The 27,549-nt window shown below is 46.4% G+C and overlaps 1 protein-coding gene across 1 annotated transcript in view; it reads left to right on the forward strand.

The window, feature by feature from the left end:
* Nucleotides 1-27,549, forward strand: part of LOC138444253 (neurexin-3) — an 819,713-nt gene that overhangs the window by 32,252 nt on the left and 759,912 nt on the right. Inside the window, exons 3-4 of the mRNA XM_069597533.1 lie at nt 22,891-22,901; nt 26,173-26,206. Of these exons, the coding sequence (XP_069453634.1) occupies nt 22,891-22,901; nt 26,173-26,206 (45 nt within the window). The remainder of the gene's footprint in view (nt 1-22,890; nt 22,902-26,172; nt 26,207-27,549) is intronic.

The raw sequence follows: 27,549 nt of genomic DNA on the forward strand, positions 1-27,549 counted from the left end.
CTGTAGATGTCTCAGTTCCTGGGGTGGGCTATGGCTGCAGAAGGGCCAGAGCAGGCCCCTGTAAAGTGTGCAGCCCGGCAGGAGCTCCAGCTGTCCAGGCCTGTGGTCATGCTGCACTTGACCCTTCCTTCTACCTGCTAAGTCACTTCAGTCGTGTCCGACTATGTGAATCCATAGATGGCAGCCCACCAGGCTCCCCTATCCCTGGGATTCTTCAGGCAAGAACACTGGAGTGGGTTGCCATTTCCTTCTCCAATGCATGAAAGTGAAAAGTGAAAGTGAAGTCGCTCAGTCGTGTCCGGCTCTTAGCAACCCCATGGACTGTAGCCTACCAGGCTCCTCTGTCCGTGGGATGTTCCAGGCAAAAGTACTGGAGTAGGGTGCCATTGCCTACCTGGGCTATGCCTTTTTCTCACTCTTGTGAGATACCCAATACTCTTATCTCTAATTTATAGCTTGATAGATTAGATGGTACCTATCCTGGTTTGTTCTTTTATTCAGAAATAGAGGTTGACTCTCATCTGACGTGGCACTTTGAGTATGAGAGGTATGAGTAAATGACGGAACCTCTTCACTGGGTCTTAGTTTCCTTATCTGTAAAATGGGATGAATAATGTTCCTACCTGTTAGGGTTGTGGTGAAAATTACATAAGATGTATGTCAAGCATTTAGGACAGCACCCAGCACACACAGAATCCTGAATGAATGTGAACTTTATTATGATTAGTATTGCTTTGTGCCAGGGACAGACAGGCGTTATCCCATTTTATCCTGAAATTCATCCTCTGACGTGTGACACTGGACACAGCAATTGGCTCAGGAATGGACACATGACCTAAACCAAATCAATGAGAGTCTTCCCAGGGAATTTTGCTACAATTACCAGTAAATGGATTCCCAGGTGGCTCTAGTGGTAAAGAACCTGCCTGCGAATGCAGGAGACATAAGGGATGCCATTTTGATCCCTGGGTTGAGAAGATCCCCTGGAGGAAGGCATGACAACCCACTCCAGTATTCTTGCCTGGAGAGTCCCCATGGACAGAGGAGCCTGGCGGGCTACAGTCCATGGGATCACAAAGAGTCGGACACGACTGAAGTGAATGAACACACGTGTGCTCCAGGAAATAGGCTGCTCTCTTTTCTCTAGAATTGCCAAGTCCCATCTTTGTTACTATATGGAGACAACTCACCTGGTGATGAGGCCAACATGGAAGAAAACAGTGCTTAGCAGAGTAAGAGCATTGAAACACAACCAGAGTCCAGTCCCACTGTGTCTCTTTGTCCGTAGCCACATACGTTAACTTCTCTGAGCCTCAGTTTTCTCCAGTGTGAATGAAGTTACCAATAGTATCCATCTCAGTGAGTCCTATCAATTAAGATGATCTAGTCACCGTTCAAGGCATATTGCAGAGCACATTTTGTAGACCAGATCCTCCTTAAACACTTGGGACACAAGTAGTGAGTGAACTAGATAATACAGCTCTCGTGAAGCTTATATCTTAAGGGAGATACAAACAATAAAAACAGACTCATCCTGTAATGTCAAATAGTTGTTGTTGTTGTTCAGTTGCTAAGTTGTGTCCAGCTCTTTGTGACCCCATGAACTGCAGCCCACCAGACTTCTCTATCTTTAACTATCTCCCTGAGTTTGCTCAAACTCGTGTCCATTGAGTCAGTGATGTCATCCAACTATCTCATCCTGTCATCCCCTTCTCCTCCTGCCCTCACTCTTTCCCAGCATCAGAGTCTGTTGCAATTAGTCAGCTGTTCGCATCAGGTGGCCAAACTATTGGAGTTTCAGCATCAGTCCTTTCAATGAATATTCAGGGCTTATTTCCCTTGAGATTGAGTGGTTTGATCTCCTTGCAGTCCAGGGGACTCTGAAGAGTCTTCTCCAGCACTACCATTCAAAAGCATCAATTCTTTGGTGCTCAGCCAGTGATTAGTGCCATAAAAAAAAGGAAAACATAAATGGAAAAGGAGGCTTCCTATTTTAGAGAAGGTGGTTAAAGAAAATCCTTCTGAGAAGTAACATTTGAACTGATGTTCTGAAGAAAGTGAGGGACAGTCTTAACCATGTCTGACAAAGACTGTTCAGGCAGGCAGAGGAATAACAAATTCATAGGCTGTAGGCAGGACCACCTCAATTCATGTTAGTTACTTCTAATGTTTGACAAGAGCGCTGAAGGTTGGCTGGTATAAATGGCACCTCCCTTCTCCTGTCTTCCAAGCTGTAGCACTCACACTGACCTTGGTGGGTAGCAGGTGCTTGAGAAATAGTTGGGGGTGGGGGATCTTGATGAAAAGGATCCTGGTCCAGCCTGGGGCCACCTCTGTTTGGGGTGCCATGCCCAAACTAGGGATGGGCGAAGCACAGGAGAGGAAGGGTTTGAAAGCCATTGCTGCCCTTCACTCACTCTTTTTGGCATCACAACCAGGGAAGAAATAAATGAGGCCAGGCCCACCTCTACTCAGTGCCCCCACGGACGCCTATTGCGTATTCAACAATAATCTCAGCTACAAGTGCATATGCTCAGCATGGTTATTTTAAAGTTCAAAGGAAACAATTTCCTGTAGTTTGGGGAGCTCCAGTTCTTGTAACCAAGTAGGGGAATGAAAGGACCCTCCATCTGCTGCTGTTGCAGAAAATAGCTCGATGGGGGTGGGGGGAGCCCTCCCACCTCACCTCTCATTTGGGCTAGGTCATTTCAAGAGTGGAAGTCCAAGATTCCCCCACTTGCTGCTTTTATACCTCCCAACCTCCCACCCCAGGCCCCTGGAGGAGCTTTGGGGAGCATGGAGCAGGCTGCCCAGCCAGGTTCCTGGAGGTGTGGCCCAGCCAAACCTCCTGGGACCCCACCTGGTGAACTCTGCCTTGGGTCTGACCTATTTTCTAGGAGAGAAAATAGAATATAGATTTAAATGCAGTAGTGCTCTGGAAAACTACAGGCCCAGCAGTGTGAGGAAATAAAACAGCAGGAGGCAAGCAAGGAGGTACTGGCACCAGAGAGGATGCCACCTTTCTTAGAGCGATCTCATCAGGTTGTCAGCTGTCTACTCTGCAGCCATTTGCCCCCACTGTTTATCTACCAAAAACACTGAGATACACACATTTACATATATGTGTATTTCCTCTGATTCGTCCTGGGGCCCCATGTTGCTCCTTCACACACAGACTCCAGGCTGTGACCTGTAGCAATGACGGACAGCGGTGCTTTGGTGATGATCACCTGGGAAGCGGGGCAGTAGCAAGGCATGGAATTTGACACCCCAGCTGTGTCCAAGGTCAACCTTCCTTGCTGTGTGTCCACAGAAAAGGTTGTTGCTTTAAAAATAAAATACCCCTGAAGGTAGTAGCATTACCAGCTGACACTGACTGAGGGCTTTCTGCAGGCTAAGCGCTGATCTGAGCTGCTCATCACAATCCTGGGAAGTAGGAACTATTATCACACCCACTTTATGGATAAGGAACAAGTGCAGAAAGCTCTTAACTGGCACAAAGTCCACTCCACCTGAAGAGCCTAAGCCCAAATCCCAGTAATCCAGCTGTGGACCCCCTTCTCCCTCTGCTAATTCCTAATTCCTGAATGGCATGCCTACCCTTGGGTGGGGATGGGGGTCATCTTTTACCAAACCACAGGGATTAAGGGTGGGAAACAAGGAAGACAATTAGGACTTGTTACAAAAAGGAGGAGGAAAGGATGCTGGATGGACCATATAACAGATGGATACTGTTGAGGTTCTAATCACCCCCTATTCCCCTCTCCTGCCACCACCCCTGCCTGCCCAAACCTTTGCTGTTTCATTCTGTTGGTCAGAATTGAATGCAGACTCATTGCTCCTTGGAACAGGTGCCAGGTGACACGATGTCTCTCTTTTATTCAAGTTGGACATAAATTCTTAGAGCTGTCTCCAGCGTGGTGTCACAGGCAAGAACTGAGCTTGGACCCTGACCCCCCCCCCCGCCCCCGCCCAGCTAAAGGGGTTTTTCTTGGTGGCCTTGTTGGCTCCTCTTTTGCAAGAAAGTATTTTTTATGCAGGATTAGAAGTGGGCCATATTAAGCCTTCACAAGGGAAAATAAAAGAAATAGCAAAGGCATTTGTTTTGATCCCCGCTTCTTCTCACCTAGAATTTTTGAACTCCCCTTTGACTCATTTCTCGCTGGGGACTGGGAGGGAGAAAAGAGATCCAGTGGGGAGGGCTGCAGCAAGGTCTTCATTCACAAGCATAAGTTGAACCCAAATCACTAAACAAAATACAGCTTAATTTCTGTGGTCTCTTGATGTTTCCAGGGAGCCATCTGGTCAACATTTTTGGGTAATTCTGTCCCTGGTAATTCAAAATGATAACAATCAGCGCAGCTAACATTTATGTAGTGTTTGTCTTGTCCTGAGTGGTTTACAAGTATTTAATCTCTTTTAATTCTAGTAACACTTACATGAGGGAGGCTGTGTTATCTTCCCATTTTATAACTGAAGAAAACAACTCAGAAGTTCAATGATTGACCCAAGGTCATCGAGTGGGTCAGGATCTGAACTTGGACTATCTGTTTCCGTAATTTAGGATTGTAACTATCGTGGCCAAATAGGCAATTTAGTGTTGAATGAACTTTGGGGCTCCAAGGTATCCTATCTCCCTTGGGTCTTGGTGTCCCCAGAGAGTGTGTTTCTATGAATAACGGTGTTGACCCTTTCCCCACTGAACTCTACCCCATTGAAATAGTTTGATACCCTGTTTAATGGCGGGGTACTCTAATGACCACTGCTCTAGGCAGTCCATCAGTCACAGTTAATGACCTTGCTTCGTTATTTATGCAGCATGCTTCCCTTCCAACCTCTTCTACTTTGCCTCTTCCTCTTTGCTGCTACTCCACCCCTAAATCTAACAACTCACCAGAAAACCTGGAAGGGCGTGTGGCTGAGGAATGATTCAGAGCTCTGTCTAGTCTCATTGGGAATATACAGCCTTCAGGAAATGCAGAGCATGGGCTGGAGAAATGCCCAGCTGTTGCTGTGGGTTAGGTCAGTGCCTGGATTTTCCTGGGGACAAAAGCCCTAAAGAACCCGTTGCCCGAAGAACCTGGTGGAATTTAGCAAATCTGTTAGCCACTGGTTAGAGGTACACAGGATAATCCGTGACCCCCTCGTAGGGTATCTGGGAGTCTCTCGCCCCCTTCCCTGTGGCTTCAGGGGCTCACTTGAGCTTGCAAACTGAATTGATGTCACATGCACCCTAGAGGGACCTGGATTTCGGTTGAATGAAGTATGGATTGGGTGGGATTCACAGGATCCAGAGCCTCTCCTAGGATCTGTTCCCTGAACTAGCTGTGTGACCTTGGACAAATCTCTCAGCGTATTTCATCCTCCATCTTAACAAAAAAGAATTAAACTAGACAATGTCCATGGATGTCCCAGACCCACCGTTGTCAGTGATTCTAAGGGGGTCACCCAGGATGGCCTGGATGGCCAGTGGCTTCCTGAAGTAGCCCCGTTGCTTCTCCTGAGCCGTAGGCTGTCTTACCAGGTCTTACCAGGATTGTATTAACAACAAGGCTTTGGCTGCTCTGGGTTCGGCTTCCCCAGCATAATTCTATTTTACATTTGAAGGGGGGAGGAAGAGATTGTGTTCGTGGAGATGGTGGGCATGAACCCATTCTTCATTGTTTGAAAGTTCATTGGTTTAATTCAAATGTCAACCTTCCCAGAGCTGGATGTTTATTTGTAGTTGTCAGAAGTGATTTCCAGTGGCAATTTCTGTCATTAATGATGGGGTGAAAAGCAAGGAGAAAAATGGAAGGGAGAGGCAGAATTTCAGTTTGTGTGGCAAATGACCTACTCACACGCAATCGCATGCACACACACCACTGTCTGTGATGAAGAATGGTCACTGGGAATCCTGGGTCGGGAGGGAATTATAAATGTTTTGTGACCTTGTGTCCTTCACTCATATGAGCTGAACGACGCTGCAACTTGCTGTTAATTCTTGTACCTCTTTTCCTTTGTTCCTTAAAGGAGTGGTTTATCACTATTTTTCTCTCTGTGCAGAAACCTTGCTTGACTTCTTGTCCAGTGTTCTGCATCCGGAGGGGAGGAAAACTGTTTGGGTGTGGGTATGCAGAAATCAACCAGAATATTTTAACCAATATTCTTGCAGGATCCGGTCTGCTTGGCTGTTTGTGGCCCTATCTGATTCCTGGAGGATGTCTTTCCAGACAGATGTGGAGTTCAGCTCTCTTGCTACATGCATAGTGGAAAGGGAGCTTGGCCCCTCGGCTTGCATGGGTGGCTTTTGGGTGAAGGTGGAGCTAAATGCTCAGAGACTGAGCATCTTTGGGGTCTTGCATGAGCTGAGTAGTCATGCAAGGGCACATGGCATTGCGTGTGTGTGTTGCTAACACTCTTCTTCTTTTTCTCCCTCTTTCTCTCCTCTCTGTTTCCCTCCCTTTGAAAATGCTGCCACAGATGTCAGTCAAGGTCCAGGTGAGTCTTTGTGTTTGCACAGCTGCTGTGGAAATTTCCCCTCTGCCAGATTGTGCATGGTTTGACTCTGACTGAGACCTTTTTCTAGGGACTCTACCCAGAGCAAAAATCTAAACACGTTGCATTTTCATTGATTTAGGTTTATAAGACGTGCCTTCACGTCTTGATGAATTTGTATTGGCTACAAATTGATGAATTTGTATTGGCTTTGAAGAACCATTTTCAAACCAAAGGAATGTGGTTCCCATGCTTATACAATTACTCTCTTCTGATTAATATTTCTGGGTGAAGAAATGGAAATTGAGCATTTTTTGAAAATATTTTAAAAATATATTATTAGAATATGTATTCTCCAATTTAGTAAGCATTTTTGCCTTGTCTTCAAAAATCTACTTATCTTTAAGCTACTATCTTACAGCATCAAGTGGTTGAAAGTTGAAAATATGACATACTTAGCATGGAAAATATGATGTGGGTAAAAGAAGGTTTCTTTCTTTATATTCTAAGAAATGACTTTGCTTTTCCACAATGGAAAAAGCAATATTTTTTTTCTAATGGTTATATAACTAGTACATGTTCCCTGTTTTAAAAAAAAGAATGAATGAATGAAAAGTAGAAAAAAGAATAATGATTCTTGTCATTTTTGTCAATGGACTAATGAATATTCATCCAGAGTCCTAATTGTAGGCAATGTGTGTTTATAGACAGATGTATGTGTACGCACAAACACAGACTCGTATGAGAGGAACAACCATTTATAGATAGATGGTTATCAGGTGACTTCTGATGGTTTCCCACCATCCTAAACGGTATAGAACTTTGGGTTAAGAAGAATAACCCTACCAAATGAGAAGCGGGTATCATCTTTCTTAGGTATTTTCACATATATTTTCTTATTTAATCTTTTTAACGTTTAATTCTCATAGCATCAATACAGGAGAAGTATTGTTAAATACATTTTAATGTGAAGGAAATATAGGGCCTGACAGGTTAAGCAGCTTGTCCAAGATCACAGGGCTTGTCAGAGGACTGGAGTTTGAACTTGGGGTTCTCAGACTGCAAAGCCATGCATACTCCATTGGAACATGTGGGGTCTCATCCCTGAATTTCTTCACTTGAAGATCTTGTAAGTATTTCCTAATAGGACTATCATTTATTTTTGCTCAGAGGTAATGTGACTTTATCTGTAGCACCGTTTCCAAAGGAATTTATCCTTTATTGATTTTGAATATGTAAAAGAATCACCCAGACTTAAGTGGAGTTTCTGATCGTTGATCTCTATGCCATCTTACACAACATAAAAGGATAATATTGTCATCCCTAGCAAATACACAGGTTTCCCTGCCTCTGTTGTCTTCTGCCTATCACTCACCTTTGAAAATAAGCAGAGTTTGAACCAGAGCACAGGACAGAATTTTCTAGGAAGATATCATTTAATTTATTCTATTTAATAATATTTTAATTCAGTCACTCACTGAGCTAATATTTATCAAGAACCTACAATGTACCAAGCGCTGTTCTAGGCATTAGGGATGAAACAGTGAACAAAACAGAAGATCATCCTCATATATCTTTTACTACAGATAGAGGAAGACAAAGAACTAAAAGGCTTCCCTGGTAGCTCAGCTGGTAAAGAATCTGCCTGCAATGCAAGAGACTCCGGTTCAATTCCTGGGTCCAGAGGATCCCCTGGAGAAGGGATAGGCTACTCACTCCAGTATTCATGGGCTTCTCTGGTGGGTCAGATGGTAAAGAATCCACCTGCAATGAGGGAAACCTGGGTTCCATCCCTGGGTTGGAAAGATCCCCTGGAGGAGGGCATGGCAACCCACTCCAGTATTATTGCCTGGAGAATCCCCATGAACAGAGGAGCCTGGCAGGCTGGAGTCCATGGGGCTGCAAAGAGTTGGACACGACTGAAGTGACTAAGCACAGCACAGGCAACTATAAATATGTGTGTGTATGTATATGTGTAGATGTATATATATCAGCATATCTATTGCATCAGGTGGTGGGTAATAAGTGCTGTGGAAAAAAAAATGAAGCAGGTAAAAATGAAGTTGCTCATTTAAAGAGGGGAGTCCAGGGAGGTCTGTCTCTCTGCTAAGCTGATGTTTCCTAGGATACTTCAAATGAGGGAGTAAGCCCAACACCAAAATTTTTTGCATGTCACTTGGCTGACCCCTTCTCTTCCTGGTTCACTGCAGAGATGACCCAGGGTCTTCACCTAGACCTGTGTGTCTTATGTCCTGTGTAGCGGCTCCCAGCTCAGGTAATGCGTAGAGGCCAAAGCCCAGCCTGTGTTTTGCCACACCTGCACCCAGAGGGCAGCCTCTGACCCAGGGGCACCTTTCCCCAATTCTCACAGAAGGTGTCACACTGGCCCTGCTGGGCTGAAAGGCCGTGGACCCATAGGTGGCCCCTCCATCTCTCCAAACGGGCAGAGGTCACCCGTGAGCCTACCTTAGCAATAGCAGTGATCGCCAGCATAACACCGCGCTATCTCAGCCTCACGGCCACTATCTCGTCTTGCTCTCTTGAAAACCCTCCGAGGCACACTGCCTGAGCCCCATTTTTCTGTTGAGGGAGTTGAGGCCAGGAGGGGAAGTCCTGAGCTGAGTCCCCCGGCCAAGTGGGGGATTCCAGCCTAATTCTGACCCTTCTCCATTCTACCCTTGAGGTGTCAAGAGCGGATTGCCAGTTTTGCCTCCTCACTGAGCTTTGGCTTTGTGTGTGTGTGTGGTTTCTGAGCCTGAAGCAAATCGCTGGTCTAGAAACTTCCCTTGTGGCCCTGGAGGTGCCAGGAGGCAGCGTGCACTGCCCAGCCCTGGCTGAGGTCAGCGGGCCGCCTCCCGCCTCTCTGAGCTCCTGGCCAAGCAGTCTGGAGCCGGTGGGGCTGCGGCTCTGAAACAAGAGGCCTTTAGTGGTTCTCTCATTTTCTTTTTCTTTTTCCCTTCCCCTCAGGAAGACAAATTGGGGATTTTATGAGCTAATGTAACTATTTACCCAGGGGCTGCTGGAAGACTGTAAAGGGACGATTGATTAATTGATTAATTCTACATGATGAGGAGATTGGTTAGAAGTAACCCTCCTGTAAAATACAGCTGGAGAAGGGGCCTGGCACTTCTCCTAAGGTCCGGGAGATGAGCTGGGGACTCAGTGAGAGTGTCCTGGTAGGAGAAAGAGGCAGGCGGTATTCAGATGGACTTCCATATGGGAAAATGCACAGCCCCTCCTCCTAGTCCTTGGGAGGGAGGTTCAAGATAACGAAGTGGCAAGAGGCGCTTGTGGTGCACTGACCCGAAGGAGGGGAGGGACCCGCAGCTCTGATGCCTGCCATGCATTCTCTGGTTGACTCTTCACGTCAGCCCCTCTGGGTCAGGATCCACACTCCAGAAGAGGACACGGAGACACAGAGAGGTCCAGTAACTGCTGACAGTCGCCAGCTGCTGGGACCAACCAGGATTTCAGATCTGTCTGTCTCCAAAGCCTGCACCTTTTTCTTTAAAAACTCCGGCATTTTCAAGGCAGAGCTGTGTGCATCTTGGGCCGGTTTTGCATTCCCAACTCTGCTCGGTGGTGCATGGCACCATAGGAGGGCCTTGGAAATATTTCTCGCGCAGAAAGTATGGCCACAAGCACCAGGGGCACTGTGGGTCTGCAGGGTCTTGAGACACGTCGGAGCTCCAAGGGCATCCTGTCTAAGGACTGCAACTCTCTCACTTTTCAGAGGAGGAGACGGAGGCCCAGGGAGGGGAAAGAGACATCTCTGAGGCCGCGTACCCCATCTGGGGCCCTGAAGGGATTCCTATCAGATGCTGATCCTGTGCTCCTGGCCGATAGGGTTTGTCTTTGAGCTGCCGTCCCAGCTCTGCCAAACTCTCAGTCCTCTCCCCACTTCCTGTGTGTTCCAGAACTCTCTGCCAAGGGGAGAGGAAGTGCTTTGGGGGAGAGGAAGAGGACGGGGTGGATGGAGGACCTCAGAAGCAGGAAGCAGGGCTGGGGCCTGTGGATGGGAGACCCCCTCAAGTCCTCTCCCTCCCTGGGGCAGGCGGGGGGCTCTGGCAGGGGGGCGCTGTTTATAGTACTTCACTGACAGCATCTCTGCTCCGAAGTGATAATTTCTCCGGCTCAGCCTGCTGATTAGAGCTGGAATTTAAATGAATGACGGTGACCTTGTCGAAGTGCCCTAGTTATTCAGAGGCCTGATGAGGGAAATAGGCCTCTTGCCTCAGTCCATCAGAACCCTGGCAGGTGCGGGAGGAGGGGCACCTGTCCACCCGGGGCTAGGGGGGTCCCTGGTCAGCTGTGGCCGGAAGCAGCTGATGGCTTGTGCTCAGGCCACCCTGTGCCTGCGCTGGATCTCTGCCCCTCCTTGTCTTCCTCCTCCCGTTTAAGTCATCTAACTGCTGCCCTTGGAGAGGGATCTGCTGACTTGTCCTGAACCCTGCCATGTCTCCAGGAAGTCCCTCATCTGGCCCGAGGGGCGCTGTTCACAGAAGACAGTCCCTGACCCAGCTGACTTGTGTTTATGGACACAGGGTTTGCTCTCAAAGCTGGCTGCTCCTAGAGGAGACCTGACCCATAGACCCAGTAGCATTAGCCTCAGCCAGGAGCCCGTTAGAAAGGCAGGATCTCAGGCCTCTCCCTAGACCTGTGCATTTGACCAAGGTCCCTGGGGTCTGCCAATTAGAGCTGGAGAGACACTGACCTAAAATCCGCAGTCTCCTTGGGACCAACAGGGCCATATTTATTAAGGAGAGTACAGTACTCTTCGCTAAAGCCCTATTCCTGGTTTCATCTGCTGGGGACAGAGCAAAATATCCACTTTCTGGGTTGATAGGAGCTAAGAAGAAGATTAGGGAAAGAAAAGAGAATGGATGCTGATCCACCACGTGGTCTGCACACGTCACTGTTTGGGCCCTTCTCATGTATGTGAGCGGAGAAGGCACTGGCACCCCACTCCAGTACTCTTGCCTGGAGAATCCCATGGACAGAGGAGCCTGGTGGGCTGCAGTCCATGGGGTCGCTCAGAGTCGGACACGACTGAGCAACTTCACTTTCACTTTTCACTTTCATGCACTGGAGAAAGAAATGGCAACCCACTCCAGTGTTCTTGCCTGGAGAATCCCAGGGACGGCAGAGCCTCGTTGGCTGCTGTCTCTGGGGTCGCACAGAGTCGGACACGACTGAAGTGACTTAGCAGCAGCAGCAGCAGCATGTATGTGAGGCAAGATAGCTCCCTGCTTTCATATGGCCTTTGAGTTGAGGGTGATTTTTCACTTTTTGAATAGTTGAAAGCAATCAGAAGAAGAATTAGTGATGCAAAACTTTTATAAAATTCGAATGTCAGTGTTTGCAAAGTTTTTTGGAACATAGGCCCACTTGTTCATTTCTGTATCGTCTGTAGCTGCTTTTCAAAAGCAGAGGGGAGCTGCTATGATGTAGACACACCTCTCTGAGCTGCAGAACCTAAAAGATTTACCATCTGGTCCTTTACAGAGGAAGTTTGTCACCTCTGTCTTAGGGCATAGGCTTGGAGCCAGAGGAAGGTTGACACCCTGTCTCTATCCCAGCACAGCATGGCTTGTTCAGGTAACTTTTCCTTTGTGGACCCTACATTCCTCATCTGTAAAATGGGGACAACAAATACCTATCTCATGGGACTATTGTGAAGATTAAATAAGCTCAAGTAAGTCAATAAATTCCCTTCTCCAGTGGACCACATTCTGTCAGACCTCTCCACCACAATAAACTGTGGAAAATTCTGAAAGAGATGGGAATACCAGACCACCTAACCTGCCTCTTGAGAAATCTGTATGCAGGTCAGGAAGCAACAGTTAGAACTGGACATGGAACAACAGACTGGTTCCAAATAGGAAAAGGAATACGTCAGGGCTGTATATTGTCACCCTGCTTATTTAACTTCTATGCAGAGTACATCATGAGAAACTCTGGGCTGGAAGAAACACAAACTGGAATTAAGATTGCCGGCAGAAATATCAATCACCTCAGATATGCAGATGACATCACCCTTATGGCAGAAAGTGAAGAGGAGCTAAAAAGCCTCTTGACGAAAGTGAGAGAGGAGAGTGAAAAAGTTGGCTTAAAGCTCAACATTCAGAAAACGAAGATCATGGCATCCGGTCCCATCACTTCATGGGAAATAGATGGGGAAACAGTGGAAAGAGTGTCAGACTTTATTTTTTGGGGCTCCAAAATCACTGCAGATGGTGACTGCAGCCATGAAATTAAAAGACGCTTACTCCTTGGAAGAAAAGTTATGACCAACCTAGATAGCATATTGAAAAGCAGAGACATTACTTTGCCGACTAAGGTCCACCTAGTCAAGGCTATGGTTTTTCCTGTGATCATGTATGGATGTGAGAGTTGGACTGTGAAGAAGGCTGAGCGCCGAAGAATTGATGCTTTTGAACTGTGGTGTTGGAGAAGACTCTTGAGAGTCCCTTGGACTGCAAGGAGATCCACCCAGTCCATTCTGAAGGAGATCAGCCCTGGGATTTCTTTGGAAGGAATGATGCTAAAGCTGAAGCTCCAGTACTTTGGCCACCTCATGCGAAGAGTTAACTCATTGGAAAAGACTCTGATGCTGGGAGGGATTGGGGGCAGGAGAAGGGGACGACAGAGGATCAGATGGCTGGATGGCATCACGGACTCGATGGATGTGAGTGAGATGGCTGGGTGGCATCACGGACTCGATGGATGTGAGTCTGAGTGAACTCCAGGAGTTGGTGATGGACAGGGAGGCCTGGCGTGCTGCGATTCATGGGGTCGCAAAGAGTCGGACACGACTGAGCGACTAAACTGAACTGACCTGACCTGAAAGTCAATAAATAAATAATAAAGTCAAGTCTTTAGAACAGTGCCTGGCACAGAGTAAGCAGAGTATAAATGAGCTACTATTGTAAGTTATCTCATTTGATTCTTTCCACATGTGTTTCCATTTTACAGCTGAAAATACTTAGGCTCAGAGATGTTTAAAAGCAAAATAAAACATTGTTTTGCCTGTGTCTTGGTGCCCCTTGCTGTTCAGAGGCATGCTTCCTCAGCTGTGGTGTTCAGTCGCTCAGTCGTGTCTGACTCTTTGTGACCCCATGACCTGCAGCACACCCGGCTTTCCTGTCCTCCACTGTCTCCAGAGTTTGCTCAAACTCGTGTCCATTGAGTCAGTGATGCTATCTAACCATCTCATCCTCAGCCACCCCCTGCTCCTCTGCTGTAGACCCCTCTGAACTGCTGTCTTCTCATCTCACACTTTCTCGCATCCATCCTGTTCTTTATGCTTTCAGTAAAGAGGTCCCGCCAGCTTAGATCCTGGCCCCCACTGCTGTCAAGCGAGGCCAAGACATCCCAGTAAGAGGGTGGAAAGTGGACTGATACATAGAGAGGGCCCCTCACGTGCCAGGCCTCCACTCCTTCACAGATGAAAAATATTGGTCTTTAAAACATTGTACCCTTTGCCCCAGGCCAGAAGCAGGTAGGGCAGGCATCAGGATTTAAATGCAGTCTGAGATCTCTGCTTTGTCGTTCTGACTATCTTTGCCTCTCACTTTCCCCAGGAGTTGTGGGGCCTTAGGTAAATCATTAGCCTCTCTGGGTATCAGGTTTCTTTCATTCTGAGGATCTGTGGTTAGGCCAGTAACTGAGCCCCCTTGGGAAGAAGGACTCAGGAAAATGTCATCTCTTCCGTTGCCAGAGACTGGCAGTTCCCAACTCCAGTGCTGCCTGGTATATTTTTTGTCTTTTCTTTCCTGTTCCTTTGGGCAACAGTCCCATTTGCTTTTCTGTCTTATTTATTAGGAAAAACATCTGACATTTATTGAGCTTGTATTTTGAGCAGGGCACTAAAGTACTAAGTTTTCGTATCTATCGGTTAATTCTTTTGATGTGTCCAAGATCCTGTTATTAGACCCACTTCACTCAAGAACAAACTGACTCTCAGGAATGCTAACTCATCAGCCCCACCCAGTAAAAAGTGGTGGAGCAGGAAGCAAATGCTGATGTGTCTGGCCCTGGGGATGTCTCATACGGAGTTCCACCTAGAGCATCCGCCCCACGAAGGTACACTCCCATGCCGTGTGCTCTCGGCCTAGAACAGTGCCAGTACATCACAGGCATGGAGTAAATGCTTGTTCAATGAAAGTGCTCCAGAATCAGCTTTTCACTTTACCCCACGTCCCTTTGAAAGACAGGCTGCTGTTTTGGGGGCTCACCCTGAGACAGAAGGTGACTCAGCCTTCTGTGTTTATTCAGGGTCCATCTCTTGGGCTCAGCTCAGTGGAGGCTGGGGTATAGGAAATCCAGCGCTGCTGTGCGTAATTGGATTGGAAAGGGGCTCTTGGCTGGGCTAACGGCGCTCAGCTCCCAGCCAATTGCCCGGCTGGGGCCCGGGAAGACCCCCTTGGCTCCCGTGGCCATTCTTGATGAGTAAGTGTGAGTAAGGAGCCGCGTCCCAGCGTGCCTCCAGCTTTGGCTAACTTGAAGAAGCAGATCGCTTGGCCCTGGCGCCTCTTTGTAGAGCCTTTTCAAGTTGCCTCCTTTACTGTCGTGGCAAGTCAGGCTCACCAGCGTGCTGGCTGTGGTCCACTTTGTCTCTCTGTTCTGGAGGGCAGGGTCAGAGCTGGAAAAGGCCTGGAAGCGATCCTGCCGTCTCAGTGGGACAGTACTGTCCCTGCCACGCGTGTGGTATGGATATTTGCTCTGCCAGTGATGAGCCATTGGTGGCATTTAGGAGGAAGGACCAATCAACGCTAAATGTGCTGTAATACACGGGAGAGTCTCACTTGAAGACTGCGCTGCTCAAAATGCCATTGGTGAGACCAAAGAGAAACTCTTCTGGACCAGTTCTTCCTTGTGTAGGAGAGAAAACGGAGGCCCCAGAACATCCATGTAACTCAGCTGAGTCACCAGCCTATTTTTGGCAGCCTCGGAGGCCCTCTCATTCTGATGACCTGCCTCGAGAAGTCTAGAAAGGACTTGGGCTAAGCTAGTCAGTGTGTGGGGCTGGGCTCAGGAACTAGCAGCTGAGTGTTGAGGACGAGGGGTGCCCTTGTGGGGTCGCTTAGCTGACCGTGGCCGTGGAGGCAGGCAGCTGCGGATGCTTGGGCAGGTGGTCTGCTAGGGCTGCCGGCTTCCTGGAGAAGTGCTGTTGGCGAGAGACGGGAGGGTGGGGGTGTGGAGGAGACACGGCCTAGATACGCCAGTCTCCTGAGGAACAGCAGTGGCTACAAGCTTCCCAGCCCCTCCTGTGTGCCGTGAGCCCTGCGAAGTGCTTTTTGTGGGTGGTTGCATGTGACTGTCACAGTGATCCTAAGATATTCTACCTGTGAGATGCAGATATTTTACAGGAAAAGGCACAGAATAGTTAACTTGTTAATAGTTAATAGTTGCTATCCCAGTTAGCAAGAGACAGGGCTGGGATTTGAATTCAGATTTTGGATTATTTAGAGCAATGGTAAACATGAAAATCACCTGGGGACTTCCCCAGTGGTCCAGGGGCTAAGACTCCGTACTCCCGTCGCGGAGGGCCCTGGTTCCATCTTTCGTCAGGGAACTAGATCCCTGCAGCTAAGAGTTTGCCTGCTGCAACGAAGACCCTGTGTAGCCGAATAAAGAATAGAACAGTTAAAATCACCTGGAAAGCTAATGAATGCGATCCAGTCTAATTGAAGTGAGACATTGCTCCTAGGTAATCTGATAGGACCAAAGTTTGAAAACCACGTTTTCAAGGAAAGTGAAGGGACTTGGAAAGCATCATATTAACCACTATTGTATACCTCCCATGATGGAAGGGAGGATGGGATGAATGAGCCCCACTTTGCCTGAGTTCCCCTGGCACCTTAGATCGCAGAGGTGGTAGAGCCTGCCTCATAATACCCTATTCAATAGCCAGCTGTTCATTGTCCTCCACGTGTCCACACTGGCCACTGTGGATTCTAGAAGGACAGGGAGAGCCATACTCTTGAGAACAGAGACTTATCCATGCCGGCACCCCCACTTCCTGGCATCCTATATGCGCTCATAAGCTTTGTTATTAGAATCAGCATTTCAGACATGGAAAGGACCCAGAGTTGCTGAGCTCTCTGTGTACCTAAGTTTTGAATCTCTTCCGTATGAGCTTATTCCGACCTGAACCCCTGCAGTGACAAGACACTCGTTGCTCTTTTAGCCATTCCGTTCTAAGAGCACGAGTGTTCACAAGCTCTTCTTTATTCTGAGTCACTATGGCTTTCATCACCTGTATTGCTTCCAGCCCTTGGAGACACAAAGAATAGATCTAATTACACTCCCAGTGTTTGAAGACAGGGCTTTTGTCTTTAAGGATTGTCTCTTCTAAAGGCTAAACATCTCTAGTTTCGTTGGGCATTTTCATACAAGGGTTTTAAGTTCTTTCATCCAGGTCATTGTTCTCTGAAAAATGACAGTTTTCTTTGCATCCTTGCCCACACCACATACAGGTTCATGGACATGTTGCAACCAGTCTGTGTTACACTGCTCCTTTTTTCTAGACTTCCTACATCTATTAATGACCTTAGTTTTATATAATGACTACAGTATTAAATTGAACTTAACATCACTGAAAACTTTTACTATTTCACATGCACTGCTGCTAAGCCATTTCTTTCCCTTTTCTGTATGTGTGCAATTGGTGTATTTGTGTATGTGTGTATGTGTGTAATTGACTTAGACGTGGGGCTGTGCTTTGGTTTTGTCAAATTCATCCCTGGATTTTTAAAATCCAGCACACCGTGGCCGAATTGGACACAGTTATTTCATTTAACATATCCGAAGTCCTTTCCAGCTTCATGTCACTCTTGAATAAAGACCTGTTTTAGAGAAGTTCATAACATTTGGAGAGCAAGGACTTTCTCTTCTTCGGGAAGAGTCTTTTCTAGAAGCCATAACTGCTGATGCTTTACCCCTTAGGGGCTTCCTTGGTGGCTTAGATGGTAAAGCATCTGCCTGCCATGTGGGAGACCCAGGTTCGATCCCTGGGTTGGGAAGGTCCCCTGGAGAAGGCAATGGCAACTCACTCCAGTACTCTTACCTGGAAAATCCCATGGATGGACAAGCCTGGTAAGATATATTCCGTGGGGTGGCAAAGAGTCGGACACGACTGAGCGACTTCACTTTTAACCCTTGGAGTGACATGCTTGACTTTCTCTCTGTTTCTTTTATGGTATGCATGAAAAAGAAACCCCACCCCTCCTCCATCACCCTGCCTACCCCCCCCACCCTCCCAGGTAGACTAGAAGGTTGCTGCAGGCGTTCGTTCTTCTTCCCTGTGGCTATGCTGTATAGATGCCACGGGTGACTCATGGGTGCCTCTGAAGAAATATTTTCTGTTCAGTCCAGGCACCATGCTGTAAGAGCAGAGTTGGTCTAGAGGCAAATAGTGAGTGAGCTAATATAGTAACATCCTACCCAGGGCTTAGTGGTGAGGATGGAATGTGGTGGCATCATGGAAGGACCCACCCAGAAGCACCTGCCCTAGAGAACTAGCAACAGGTGTTCCTCTGGAAGCCATCAGGATCATCAGCCCAACTGTTCACTCTGTCCCTAGTATTGTGCAGGGCTTGTGGAAAAGCCAGCATCATGGGTGTAAACGGTTGAACCTCCCACGTGTCAGTGTCAGTTCACAACTGCTGTTGGGTGATTCGGCAAAGCCTCGTTTCATGACTACCTTTTTCAATAGGGGTGGTGGTCTCTGGATATCCGTTTGGACCATTGGAAATTGTCGTTTTTGTAGGTCAAAACCAGTCAGATATCAGCAGTTTCATATGGTTCATCTCAGTAAGGAGTTGCTTGGCCTCTTCAGAGGTCAGCTTGGTTCATAGAAACTCTGTCTTGGAGTTGGAATACTTCTAAAACCTTACTATGACTCTCTTCTGTGGCATTCTGGCAAGTGACGCTTCCCCTATGATTCCACCCTCATCTTGCTGAATGTACTTGCTCTTTTAACTTGCATGTGCAACTTTAAAAGTGTTTGAAGGCAGCCCTCATGTCCTTAGCTAGCTCTCTCATGTTTGGGCTGTACACAGCTATTCCTTCAGCCATTCTGCATGTGACGTGCTTTCGGAACTCCTGCCATCTGATTCTTCTCCCATGGACCTTCCCACCTCGTTAATGCCCCTCCTAATATATGGCAATGTTCTCTGAACCCAGACCCTAAGTTTGGTAGTCAGTGCTGAGAAGAAGTGGAACTTGTGCCTTCTTTTAACTTGTGATTTTTTTGAGAGTTTGTGGGGAATGTGGGAGGTTGTGCTTAAGGACCACAATTTCTATTTACCCCCTTAAAATTAAATTTCGCTTTTGTCCGCTCACATCTTTTGGACCCTGATTCTCAAGGCTAACGAGTTAGATATTTCTTTCTGCTCTGGTTCATTACAACATCCAGACAGCATGTCGTGGATGTTCTCAGCCAAGTCATTTGTCAAAATGCTAAGCAGGTCAACACTCTGCTGTAAGCCACTGGAGAGCCTCAGGTAGGACAAGGAAACTGAAGTCCACGATGCAGGTCATGACGCAGGTCATGACGCAGGTCAGGGAATTGCCTGGGGAAGGGCTGGTCTGAGACGCAGCTGTGGAAGTGGGTGGACTTTCCTTCAGGCCCCGCCTCTTTCCTTTTAAGCTTCTTTCTCCCCAGTTCCAGCCTTTCCCCTGTTTCCCTCCCTCCTGCCCGCGGTGGTAGACTTCCTGAGCCTGTGGCTGTGTGTCTCCATCCTTCTTTCTCACATGTCCTTCCTGTCTTTGAAGAAAGATCTTAAGCTTGGCTTCCCGAAGGCCTCAGGAACAAGGCATTGCAATGACAGGGGCCTGAGTGCAGTTTGTGTTCAGAGTTGAATTTTAATGAGGGAAGTGGCTTAATAACCCCCAGAAAGGACCCAGGAAGGGAAGAGCTTCATGTTTTAGTAGAAGCTGGGGATGGAGATTGAGGAGAGGGAGAGGGTGGCCAGTTATTTAAAACAGTTACCCTGGGGGCTCCTCAATCATGCTGTACCAGGATCATAAATGAAGTTGAATTCGTGTCCAGGCACTATTTTCTGGTCCTGAATTGTCCAAGATGGGTCTTCTTGCTTCTCCACCAGCACTGAATTAAGACAGGGTAGCTAGTAGTTATCACAGTTATCATCCAGCCTGGAGAATCCATCTGCTGGTTTAGCATTCGCATTTCACCGCTTCCTAAGTAGTGGGATTTTGGCTGTAGGTCTTAGCTTCCTTACCTGTAAAATCTATATTACAACAATGCCTTTCCCACAAAGATGTATTTAATGACATGACACTTAGCATGTCTGGTATATGTTAAACAGTCAACAAATACTAGTCACTGTTATAATTCTGTCGTTTTACCAAGCTTACTGAATTTCCTCTCTTAAGTGCTTAACATTCTTTCCCCTTCTCTCTTTTCTGAATTCATGGTCACTCCGCAGACACAGTGTCACTGGGGGCTTCTCTCTTTGTCAAGGCTCACCCCTTGCTACCTTCACCATCTCCTTAGCTCCTCTGGAAATATTGGGTGGATGTTTCTATTACCTTCTGATTTTATGTAATCACTCTTTTTAAAAGTCCTTGTCGCTTCATAAAAATTCAACGTTGGCACTTGGCACTTACAGCAATTAGTGACATTTCATTTCTCCACTTCAGTATGGAAAAAGAGATGATATGTGTGGATTTTACTGGGGGAGAAAAGTTATCCAGCAAGTGAATGAGAGAGAAGTCTTGGCAGAGATAACTTGCTTTTTTTTCCTTCCCAAATCTTTTCTCCTCCCCCATGAATGACTTCCTCCCTCCCATGAAATACTTTCTCCAATTACTCAGCCAGAATGAAGGAAGGAAGGAGGATTAAAAACCGTCAGAGGGGAGTGGGTTATTACAGGTTTGAGGGGGAGACAGTATTAGCTTCAGTGATGGAGGCCTTCCACTTCTGGCCTCATCTTCCCTGCCTGTTCCAGTAAATGGCCTCTATTCTCTGTATTAGTCATTTTCATGACAGGCTTCATAATGGCCACAGCTGCTTACAGGTGACTTTGCTTTATAGCCGTTCCATTCTCCCCAGCTGCACCTACCTCCACAGGGATTTTCCCAAAAGGTGGAACATAGTTTAGAGGGCCGTATGTGTATTTTGCATATAATAGGATGCAGCCTGTTCTAAGGCACTTTCTACTTTCTGTGTCTTATGTTTTGGCAATCTTTTTCTCTTCTTGTTCTTGACCCTGTGGACCATGCTCTGTGAGACTCCTCTGTCCATGGGCTTCTCCAGGCAAGAATACGGAAGTGGGTTGCCATGCCCTCCTCCAGGGGATCTTCCTGACCCAGGGATCAAACCTGTGTCTCCTGCATTGATTGGCAGGCGAGTTCTTTACCACTAGCGCCACCTGGGAAGCCCGTGAACTACAGAGAGATAGGCACAGAAAGTGAGGTAGACAGCACTAGAAATTACCATGTCCTCCTCCAGGGAGAAAGAGTGAAAAATATCAGACATCTTCATAGGATCCACAATGGTCCCTGAACCCAGCTAGGTAGCACTTTGACAGAGTGTGACGTCTAGCTAGGAGACATTTCAGTTGCTTTCTAATTTTTATAATCATTTTTTTTAAAGGCATCCTCATTCCATAAGAACTCTGTATAGAAAATTCTCCATATTCTGACAATCAGAGGCTCATCCTAGGCCAGTCCCTATTTCTTGCCCTCCTTAGATGAAATTTTAGGGAGCTGGCTTTTGAAGGTTTATTGAAGATCTGTTGAAATCCAGAACTGATGGTGGGATTGTTTTGGGCAAATGTGGTGGGTTTTCCTTTGCTTCCCTGAGCCCCCTGGTCCAGCCCGTGTCTTGTCTTTCAGCATCCCTTGAATATCAGGCTCAGATTAAATGCCAAGCTCCAAGTCCAGCTAGGTGCTAGTGCCAGGGCCAGATGTGTGGTCTGAGGGGCTGTGGCTGACCTTCCCTCTCTGAGATTAACAAGAAGCCCCCCTCCTCTTTTTCTCATCAGCCACACACATAACACACAGCTAGCATAGATTGCTTTTCCTTCCTTGCTAATTATATCCTCAGTGAAGGCTTTCTTTTTTTTTTTAGCATTATTTTTCTGTATCTATATTGGAAAGCCATATAGTTCCTTTTTCTTTTTGAATGTAAAATTTTACTTTAATGTTGGAATATGCATGGAAAAAAAAGAAAGAAACTCTGAGATGCTTTAATAATCCCCATCCCTCCCAGATTAAGACTCAGGGCTCTTGCCCCTTTTTATTTGAGGCTTCATTCACTTATATGGGCACAGACCCTTCTCTTCCAAGAAGGGGAGGTGATACACTTTTACATTTGTCCTGACTCTCTTGAAGACCTTACTCCTTTAATGTTAAATGCACGTTAGACTTTTTGCTTCAGTGATTCTTCTGTTTCTCCAGCTTATCATGCCTAAAACAGAATTCATTATCACCCTCATTCCAGATCCATCTCCCAACTCCATCCCACCTTCCTGTCTCTGACAGCGCCTCACTCAGTCTGCCATCCGTTCCTCCCCTGAAGCATCTCATCGGTCACCCAAAGCCTGTTGAATCCTTTTCCCCTTTTCCTTCTTGCTGCCTCGATATTAATTTCGGCCCTCTGCCTATGACAGATCTCTGTGCCTCTGTCTGTTTTCCCTCTAATCCATCCTGTCTGTACCATTGCCACCGTGATCTTCCCCAACATCATTTTCCCCAGGGCATTCTCCTGCCCGTATCTCCCATCAGCTGCAAGATCAAATCCTTTCTCCTTCCCTGGAAACTCCAGGCCTTCATACAGTGGTCCTTAAGATCACCTTTCACTTCTTCCTTCTGTGAAGGAACACATTTGTATGTGTTCATTGTTATTTTTACAGCATCTATTACATACCTACCATGTGCCTGGCAGTGTCCTAGGTATTCCAGAAAGGCGACAGGAAAATCCTTGGAAAAGCAGTTAGTGGTCTTGGGAGCTAGTGGTGTTACCAGGAATGTCCTTCATCACTCTCAATCCTAAACCATCTTCCAAGATGTATTTTAAATCCCACTTTCCTCCAGAAACTCTTGCTGTACACCCAGGGCACCCACCTCCTCACAATCCTTTCGGATATTACTGTCTGAATCAATTGTTTGACACTTAACAATTACCCATCAATCATTCCTCATTCACTCACAAAATACACACTGAGTACATCCTGTGTGTCAGGCACTAGGCTTCGTGTTGTCTCACACATCAGTATATTTTTACAGCCTAAAAATAACAGCAGTAATTCTTATGTAGCCCTTAGCATGTATAGGCCCTGCTTTACATACATTCATTTATTTAATCCTGAAAATAAACTTTGGATTTGGCGTGATAATTATCCAAATTTTACAGATGGGAAGTCAAGGAACAGAGATGTTTAGCAACTTTCCTGGTGTCACAAACTAGAAAATAACGAAGGTGGGATTCAAATTTGAAGTCCTTGATCTTAACCCCTATCCTTCACTGTCAGGTACCCCATGTGTATATATGTCTATATATGACTTTGTATGTGTGTAAATATAAACCCATATGCACACACCTTCCCAGTTAGACTCTAAACTCTTAGAGGTTGGCAGCATTGTACCACACTTGCTTGCCTCTCACTACCTTTTGCAGTGTTTACATATAGCAGGTACTGGAGTCCTTGGACGGTCATTTCTTCCATTTACTTTTGGCGGGAACTTGAGGTCTTTTTACAGCAAGTAGGAGTGTTTGGGAGTGGAAGGAAGGGGAGAAACAGTTTCATAATAGACCTAGACCCTCTGGAATTCCTGGTTTCCAGTTCTTAATTCTGCAATCTTTGTATAAGAGGAGATACTAACGTAAAAGCTCATGAAAGTGGATTAAAATCCCCTTCTCAAAAAGCAAAATAAAACCCAAGCCACGTTATGGTTATAGTTTTCTCCCCTGTCTTGTGCCATTTCCTTTTACACGTGCTTCTGTCTGTTTTGCTTTGTTGCCTGCAACACATCAGATCCCAGATTCACATTCCTGGCCTAATATTTCTAGTTCAGATTTTTTATACGTTAAAGAACAGGCACATTTCATTTGAAACACAAGACTGCAACTACATATGTGGCTTAATAAAACCTGATAAGTACATAGATCCACCGTAGGGTTCCATAACTATCCAGTTCCTCTTAGTGCAGTTATCACACAGTTTAATTTACCGAAATTTGATTTATATGTCACTCTAGAGGAGTAGCTCGCAAGTTCTAGTGAGCATGAGAATTACTAGTGCAACTTATTTAAAATTCAGGTCCCTCCCCAACTCCTCCCTGAGATTCAAACTCACCGGGACTTGGGTGGGGTCCAGGAACATCGCTGTTAGTAAGTATCCGCAGGTGGTTAATGCAGGTGGTCAGTGAAATGTGCTCTGGGAAACACTGCTTTAAAGAAGCACATGTGGTACATAAATGGGGCCCAACTCCAGGGGTTTCTCCCGGACTTTGAATACCTTCTTGCTATCAAGTGTCCCCTTTCCTCTTCACTTGCAGTAAATATTTGTCCTTTCACTTAAAAAAAAATCTCCCCAGTGGATACATGTATATGTATGGCTGAATCCCTTTGCTGTCCACTGAAGTCTATTAACATTGTTAATCTGCTATACTCCAATATAAAATGAAAGATTTAAATGGTAAAAAAAAGTCCCATTTAACAGAATAAAAAAATAAGTAAATAAAAATATTTCCCCCGGCTTTATTGAGATAATTGACATATAACTTTGTGTAAACTTAACATATAAACTTTTAATTAGATACACTTACATGTTACAAACACCTTCACTTCATCACATAGTTACCATTTCTTTTTTATGGTGAAGGCATTTAAGATCTACTCTAGCATTTATACTTCAAGTGCATAAAATAGTGCTGCTGCTGCTGCTGCTAAGTCACTTCAGTCGTGTCCAACTCTGTGCGACCCCATAGATGGCAGCCCACCAGGCTCCCCCGTCCCTGGGATTCTCCAGGCAAGAACACTGAAGTGGGTTGCCGTTGCCTTCTCCAATGTGTGAAAGTGAAAAGTGAAAGTGAAGTCGCTTCAGTCGTGTCCGACTCTTCGCGACCCCATGGACTGCAGCCCAGCAGGCTCCTCCGTCCATGGGATTTTCCAGGCAAGAGTATGGAGTGGGGTGCCATTGCCTTCTCCAAATATAGTACTATTGCCCTTTTATTTTCAACCCCCATCTCAGGGATCTCTTTAGATCTTCCTTATTCTCATTTCTTAATGGTGACAACTGTCTTGTGACTTCACACACCTATGCTCCTCCTATTCCTCTTCCTCCATGCCCCACCTGTCTGCCTCAGACCCTCCCTCTTAGTGTGCTTGATTTGGATGCTGAAGGCTATGGCTTGATCCAGAAACTCCAGGCATTTTATGAACAGTCACTTCTGCCGGGGTTTCTTAGTCAAATCTAGTGCCCTTTCTTCTTCTTATTATCCCCTCCTAAAAAAGACCAATAGTTAATTTTTTAAATAAAACATTATGAGAATGACTTGCTTTGGCATGATTCCATTCCTCCATGGGTACTAATATGCCAGGCCTTGAGAAATGAATGTCAGAAATGTGCATTTAAAATATGACTATAGTTTAATGAAATTTGTTGAAAAAATGCCTCCATGACATTTATGGCACATGGTGTATCTATGTATTTAATATATCATTGATCTTTAAAAAAGTTGCTTGACCCATATTTTGCCTCTGATTACTTTTCTAAATCTCTAGTAATCTCCAAAAACATTTAGAGATTTCCATATTTTAGAGATTTTTCTCCTTTATTAATCCCCTATATCCCTGAATTTTACTCTGGGGAAAGGATCTCCAAATATCTCCAGCAATAATAAAAGCAATGGAAGAGCAGATAGCCAGCACAGTTGGCTACTGGTTGGAAATCTTTTCTTTTAATAGGTTTATCAGGGCTTATGCTTCTCTTGAAGTAATGAGTTCTTAAGAGCCTTGTTTGACTTCTGTAAGCACATAGCGAGAGGTTGTGCTATTTATTGGGACTTTGTGTACCTTCTTTCATCCTTTCAGTGCTCGGCTAGGCCTCTGTGATCAAACATGAGGGACTTTCTAGGAAAAGTTGGTGGGATGTGGTCGTCACTGGGCGAAGGCCAGGATCATATGGAGATGTTTCAAGCTGTCTAACTCTTGAAAGCAGGCACCCATGTGGTATGTTCAGTGTGGTTCAATTTTTGTAGAAAAGACGACTGTATCTAGGGTGCTCAGTGTTGGATGGTAAACTCTGGACGCGAGATTACAACTGATTTCTTTCCCTTCTGAATTTTCCAAAATGTCTACAGTGATCACATATTAATTACTATTGCAAGCTATTTAAAAGAAAGAAAGAAACCTATTTTGCCCACATCTGGAGTCTGTTTCCCAAGGGACCTAATCTCTCATAGATTTGTCTCAAACCCTACTTATTGCATAGATCAGTGGCGATGCGGCCCACAGGTTCAGCAAACAAAAGGCTGTCCTTGAACTGGATGGCCCTGGACACACCCTGCCCTGCGTCTCAGGGCTTGTTGCATGCTCCTGCGCACATGTGGATGCCCCCTGCCACTCCTGCTTGGGCATTAAGAGGTGATGGCCTTCCATGTGGGGTTCTAACTTTGTCTTCTTTCTTTTCTCCTTCCCCTCTCCTCTCCTCCTCCTTCAAGGCCTCTCCCACCTCATGATGAGTGAACAAGGTAGGTGCTCTGGGCTCATGGTGCTGCAGCTGCCTGAACTGCTTGCCTTCGTGCCTCTGGCTGGTCGCTGAGAGCCCGCATCATCCCCGGCAGGCCGTTTGCTGCCTGTCTCTCCTGCCAGGGGCCAGGCTGGGAGCCGGGCCACCCTGCGGTGGGGCGGGGTGGGGGGCACCTTTCCCATCGCATCGAGGTTCCCCCTGCCCCCCCATCATCCCCTTGGCTTCTCCATTCCACTCCCCCATTTGTCATCCTGGGCGCTGGTCCTGCTGGGCTGCCTCCCAGAGAGAAGCGTGAAACAAGCCATGGCGGTGTCGATAATGGGGGTGAATGAAGCTAATTTCAGAGCACCAGAGCGGTTAACTTCTTCCCTAAGCCTCACGCTGGGGCCCCAGGTTGGGGGAGAGGCGTTGGGCTTCTCTGAATTTCACTCTGAGTAAAGGCTTGGTTTTTGTCTTCCCCTGCATCCCCTTGCCCATTGTAATGACTTTCAGCCCTAGCCACTACCCACCCCTATCCCGCAACCTCCAGTGGTCAAAGGAAGCCCTTGGGGATTTGACTGTTTTCAGTTTTGTATAAAAGCAAAAACCACTGAAAGAACATGCTAATGTCCTGATGGCAGGGTTCTAACTCATTATACACCCTGAAGAAAACTGCATATAAAGATCTGTAAATTCCGCATCTGCAACCTAAAATATTCAATTATGCAGGGAATGAACTGTGCAGGAAATTCAGCTCAGCTAAGCACAGGGTGGGCTGTGAATGAAGCCTTTTTCTCCTAAATAAAAATTTTCCATATTATCAGCCTAAATCAGGATTCAAGAACTGAGCCTACTTCAAATTGTCTTTTTCGTCACTGCTCAATTGCTACTATTGTGTTTCTTCTGCGTTTTGGGGTGATTGCAAGATTGGTCTACCTGGCCTGGCCCTGACACCGAAAGACTGTACTTTAATTTCTCTTGTCTATTTCTTTTCAAAATACACATGGGACTCAGTGCCTTTGGTCAAGGACCAAAGAGAAGGGGAGGAGGTGTATTTCCATGTGCTGCTGTTTTCCTTGATCTTTTGAGGAGGGTGGGGCGGCACTGAAGGGCAATTGCCCCGTCCCCAACCCCCCCATTTTCTTACACAGGATTCATCAGACCGTGTTGGCGTAAAGAGGAGTATATGATCAGATCAAGGAACCACCCAGGTCTGGGGGAAGTTTTGTCCAGGTAGCTGCAGAGGTGGGCAGTTGACTTGATAAGGCAGGACTTCTGTGCTTCTATTGAGCACAGAAGTCCTTTCCCAATAAAACTGTATCCTCTAGACCTGAGCCACGACCCATGACGTGGAAATTGGACATTTCAG

This window comes from Ovis canadensis, chromosome 7 (assembly GCF_042477335.2).
Source record: "Ovis canadensis isolate MfBH-ARS-UI-01 breed Bighorn chromosome 7, ARS-UI_OviCan_v2, whole genome shotgun sequence".
In the NCBI taxonomy this organism is placed as follows: domain Eukaryota; kingdom Metazoa; phylum Chordata; class Mammalia; order Artiodactyla; family Bovidae; genus Ovis; species Ovis canadensis.